At 38.2% G+C, this 5,702-nt stretch overlaps 1 protein-coding gene across 2 annotated transcripts in view; it reads right to left on the minus strand.

Moving 5' to 3' along the window:
* Positions 1 to 223: 223 nt before the first annotated feature.
* The window catches only part of LOC110302306 (olfactory receptor 8D4), a 6,530-nt gene continuing 1,051 nt past the window's right edge, over positions 224 to 5,702 (minus strand). Inside the window, exon 1 of one of the 2 annotated variants that reach the window (XM_021173150.1) lies at positions 224 to 1,327. In XM_021173150.1, coding sequence (XP_021028809.1) covers positions 317 to 1,252 — 936 coding nt within the window. In that variant the 5' untranslated portion in view covers positions 1,253 to 1,327 and the 3' untranslated portion in view covers positions 224 to 316. Of the gene's footprint in view, positions 1,328 to 5,702 lie in introns of those variants that run through there. The other variant, XM_021173149.1, reaches the window with a different exon arrangement.

Raw genomic sequence — 5,702 nt, forward strand, 5'->3', positions numbered from 1 at the left:
GTTTGTTGTTGTTGTTGTTGTTTTGTTTACTTAGTTTTCTCTTGAAACGAGATTTAGAAAAACAAGAATAAAAAATAAATTGTTTAATTCTGGTAGTGATATAAAACTTCACATCTAAAATATGTTACTGCTTGCTCTCATATTTACTTTATCACATATCACTTTAGGTTTGTTTAATTCTGTCATCTGAATATGTGTAATATAGTTAAATAAATAACCCAGCTCAGATTGCTTTGAAGGAGTCAAAGTATATAAATGCATGCATATAAACACGATTAGCAATACATAAATACATCTTAGTAAAAAAGCATATTTATTATGAAGATATTTTTCTTCTTACAAGCTTCACCAGTGCATGTTTTACCTCCTTGTTCCTCAGACTGTAGATCAGCGGATTTAACATGGGAATCACTGTGGTGTAAAACACTGAGGTCACTTTTTCGTGGATGATGGAACCATTAGAAGCAGGTTTCAGATACATGGACATGAGAGAGCCATAAAATATAAGAACAGCTGTCAGGTGGGAACTGCAGGTGCTGAAGGCTTTGGACCTGCCTTCTTTCGAGTGGATGCGGAGGATGCTGGACAGAATGAACCCATATGAAATGACTATTGTCAGGCTGGTGGCTATCATGTTAAATCCACCAATGACAAAGATCAAAAGTTCGTCAATGTAAGTGCTGGAGCAGGAGAGTTGAATAAGTGGAACAATGTCACAGAAATAGTGTTTAATGATGTTGGATTTGCAGAAAGATAACCTTAATATACATCCCCCATGAATCACAGCATCAGTAAAGCCCACTGAAAAGACAGCAGCCACCAGCAGAGAACAGACCCGAGGCGACATGATGACAGCATAGAGCAGTGGACTGCAGATGGCCACATAGCGATCATAGGCCATGGCTGCCAACATGTAGCATTCAGAGATGACAAAAATACAGAAAAAGAACAGCTGAGCCATACAATCAGAATATGAGATAGCTTTATCCCTGCTTAAAAACCCCACCAGCATTTTGGGGGTAACAACAGAAGAGTAGCAGAAATCTAAAAAAGACAAACTACTGAGGAAATAATACATGGGGGTATGAAGTTGAGAGTTCAGCTTGATGACTGCAATCATGCCAAGATTTCCCACCATTGTGACTATGTAAATCCCCAAGAAGAGGCAGAAAAGGGGCAGCTGGAGCGCTGGCTCCTCAGTTAATCCCAACAGGAGGAACTCAGTCACTGTGGAGTGATTCCTTATGCTCATTCTTCTCTGAGAAATGTGTAAAGAGGAGAAAAAATTTTCCAAATGGTTGAGAATCCCAGTTGCTCTCTGGTCTTCCAGAGCCCAGGTGTTTCTAGCTGTAAAAACAAAGTCTTGTGTCATAAAATTCAAAGGGTAGGTATGCACTTTGGAAAGTTGGTACCCACCCTCCTACCACCAACTTTTAGGAACCACCAATACAATTCACCATCTCCTCTTATGCTTCCTCCTGGTAAAGGACAAAACATTCCACCCCAGATTTTGGGACAGGGGTGATTCTAGGGAAATTGAAGGCATTCTCCTGAGGACTATATAGCATAAAATATTTCCAAATGTATTTAGTAATAGGCCCATTGGACGTGATAGATCGATTAGATAGATAGGTAAGTAGATACATGCATACATACATACATACATACATACATACATACATACATGGGAAACAAGTTCTCCTGCATGTGGTTTTCAGTACTTTAAATGTGACTTTAAATGGTTTCCCTGATAGGAAGTTTATTCTTCTCATACTTAATGAGTGATGGGAGATTTTTGACTACACAAAGCTATTTCAGCTTTTTTTTATCTCAACTACTGTCTGGGCTAAGACTTTTTCCTCATTTCCACTATTGGAACATCAGCACCCCAAATATCTGTATCTCTGCCTGGAGGCTTCCAAACAGGATTTCTTGTCTATTCCTGTCCTCTCATGAAGACATAAAATGGTGCCATTCTGGAGTGGCTAGCCCCCCAGGTCAAGCAAGGCCTGTCTCTGAGATCTGACTACTTTTTCTTTAGTTTTTGTGCTGACCACAGCTCTGTGTGAACTCTCAGTACATGTGAGTTCTGGGCTTGTATCTATCATTTTCCCAACCTGTGTGGTTCCATGGCTCTTCAAGAAGCTGTTCTTTTCTGGTTTCCAATCAGTTACTAATATTAATATTAAGGACACTTTATTTGGCTACCTGAACTTCCAAAGATGGAAGAAATTCTTGTTTCCCAGAACCCTTTATCTTTCAGAAGAAAGGAAACTTAATGACATTCAACAGGTGTTCTCTTAGTGAGGTTCAATTCTATGAAGCATTCCTCTTTTGTATCATGAGCAAATGGGGGTACTCAATTGCCCTTGGCCTGTTCCTTTCCCATTATTCCTTACCAGTTAGGCTACATATACGCAGAGTACTATTGCTGACTGTCCAGACAGACAAATAAAAGGGACATTCAACAAGATTCATATTCTTGGGTTTTATTTCACCTTTAATCTCACGGATGTTTTCATACCCATTTTTAATCTGTCCTAAGTGTCATAAACACACTAACAATTCCCAATACATATCTAACCCTCCCCCACATGCCCCTGATCTTTCTAGTCTTTCTATCAAAGTGAAATGTCTCTCATACTCCCTATTTCTTCTTTTGTTCTAGAGTCCTACATATTTCTGTCTTCTGTTCAAGCCAGGTAGTTCTCTTTTTTATTTGTCCTAATTCCAGTGGAAATTCCACATTTATGTCCTTTCTACTCAAAATGGTCCTTTGGCCATCAAGATCAGCATCACTTGGAAACCTGCTAGGACAAATCTTTGAATAAATAGTGTATTTCACACTTATGGGGCATAGTGAATAAAAGTAACCAAAATTAAAGTGCTCAGTAGCCACTTATAGATAAAGGCCACTCTATTGTAAATACATACTTTTCTAAATCTCAGGTCTCATTATGAATACAGAGGATAACAAGAGAAAACTAAAAATAGTTTTTTTTCCATGTCTCTAAGACTTATAAGGAAGTCACTGATGCAAAATGTTGTCTTTGTGAAGTTTTTATGTACAAAATTTAGAAATACTGCCAAGCATTGTTGTATAAATAAGAACAAAATTATGAACAGATTCTAATATCGTAAATTTTGAAAAGTATGTTTTGAAGCTCAGCTAATGGCATTTTCTCTCTTCTCTCTTCTCTCCACTCCTGCCACTGACTCGGTTGGGCACAAATATACTAAGACTCTGGAGCTCATGGGGGCGATTGTGAGTAGATTGTAGGCCATGTTTTAATAGTCATATGATATGAGCATCAGAATTCTGAAACTCACCTTCTTCTTCCTCCTGGTAGCTTTAGGTAAGAGTCTCTTCTCTTTCCCTACTCCTCTAAGAAGCAAATATGGGTTAACTATACCTTCTTCCTTAGCTCTCTAAACAACAGATAATAAGGTGCTGAGAGTTCTTAGTTCAAGCATGTTTTAAATTAGAAATATAAAGACAAGTCATCCCTGGGGTTTCTTTTCTCCTGGGGTACAGCAGCCTGTGTATTTGTAAGATCTGGTCCCAAGCTGCACTACACATCATCTCATGCATCCACCATAGATTAGGCACACTGTGCAAGGCTTCCAAACACTCCCCTAGAGCACTGGCAATCCACTGGGTCCATAGGCTGCCCAACACATACCCTGCTGGGATACACTGCTCAATAATGAAGCATCCTAGGGAGCATCTATGTGTTCATAGGTGTTGTTTGACCTCAGAAATGGAAAACCTCATTACTATAGAGTATAGGAGATTACAAAGTATGCCATTAAAGGTAGAGTGAGTTTGATTAAGCTGGAGGGATATGATATATTTGGGCTATAGACGAGGATGTGAACACAGAAAGTAAGACACAGGAAACAAAAGAATGTCTAAAGGACATCAGGAAGGTTGAGTGGTTCCTGGATAAAGGAACTGGTTCCATGTTTCCAGATCTAATAGGCATAAAAGCAACATGCCCTAAGGATCCACAGACTTGGCCTCTGGTTCCTAGTCATGGATCTCTGGGATATCTGGCAGAATGCTTCACGATCTTTGGATGAGCCTTTTTTTGGTGACCTTAAACAGTACAAGTACTTGAAACTTCTGAAATGTCAAGGAAAAAATAAATCTGGCTTGGGGGATATTTATGATGTATCTTATAATTAGTTGTGAATTGTCTATTACATTAAAACGAGAATCTCTAGGACATAGAGAAAAAGAAATAAATGCATTGTGGCCCTTATTTTTGTTACTTTGGTGTTAAACTATACTCTGAAATCAACCTATATTCTTGGGAAACATGCCTTTGGGTTCATCCATTATCTCCTTAACTGTCTACTCTTTGAGGTAACATACCTGTAAAACTTCTTCCAACACACACACACACACACACAAATCTAGATTCTACATGTGAAGGAAAACATGCAGTATTTGTTTCAGAGTCTGGATCATTTTGTTTAACAAAACCCTCTCATTCTATCAAGTTTCCTACAAATACTCTTTTTTTTTCACAGCTGAGAAAAACCCAGTTTTATGTGTACCATTTTTTCTTCACCCATGTATGTCTTGATAGACACGTGGGCTGGTTCTAGTTCTTAAGTATTATAAGAAGTGCTGCAATAAACAGTGATGTACATGCTCTTTGTACTATATGAAATATGCTCAAGCTGAATCATATTGTATGCAGGCTTTTGTTCCCTCAGGAAACTCCATCGGAATATTAACAGTGACCACACCAGTTCACACTCACGCAAGGAGTACATAACTGCTGCTCTCTCCCCCAAGGCTTGCCGGGGTTTGCTACGTGCTTTTTTAGTAATGGCCCTTCAGACAAGGTAGGGAAATAAATGGTCTTTAAAATCAGTTTTAACCTGTGTTTTCTTGGTGACTACAGATGCTGATAACTGTTTCAAGCATTTATTTGCCCTTTGAATATTTCCATTTGAAAGGCACAAACTTAGTAACCATCATCTGGAACGGTTGGTTTCCAAGGACACTTGTTGACTGGAGGGTATGCGATTACCAGTGTTTGCATTTTGAGTTTCTTCATATGTTCCAAATCCCTTGCCTAATGTTTAGTTGGAAAAGCTTTTGTTTTTCCATTTTGTAGAGTGTCATTCCATTCTGGTGATGTTTTTCTTTGCTAAAAGTGTGTTGGTTTTGTTTTGTTTTGTTTTATTTTATTTTATTTCATTCAACAGTCATTAGGATCTCATCAGTTCTTGGGATTGTGAGAGTTTCAGAAAGTTCGTGCCTCTGCATGTATCTTAAAATGCTTCTCTCTGGCTCTTTTGGTGTTTCCAGTTTTATATTAGGGTCTTGGCCCACTTTGAATTAATTTTTATACAAAGAGAATAACATCAAGTTACAGTTATTCTTCTACATGAATATATCTAATTTTCCCAGCACCGTTTGTTGAGGAATCACTTTCTTTCCAAGGTATATTTCTGATGATTTTATCAATGTTAGGTGTCTGTAATTGTGAGAATTTATTCCTGGCCCTCTATTCTACTCCCTTGGTCTACATGTCTGTTTTTGTGTTCAATACCATGGCTCTGTGATATAATTTGAGATCAGATATTATGGTACTTTAAGAATCATGCTTCTGCACCTGAAAAAATGTTCAGCATCCTTAATCATCAGGGAAATGCAAATCAAAACAACCCTGAGATTCCATCTC

The sequence above is a fragment of the Mus caroli genome, chromosome 9 (genome assembly GCF_900094665.2).
Source record: "Mus caroli chromosome 9, CAROLI_EIJ_v1.1, whole genome shotgun sequence".
Lineage (NCBI taxonomy): Eukaryota > Metazoa > Chordata > Mammalia > Rodentia > Muridae > Mus > Mus caroli.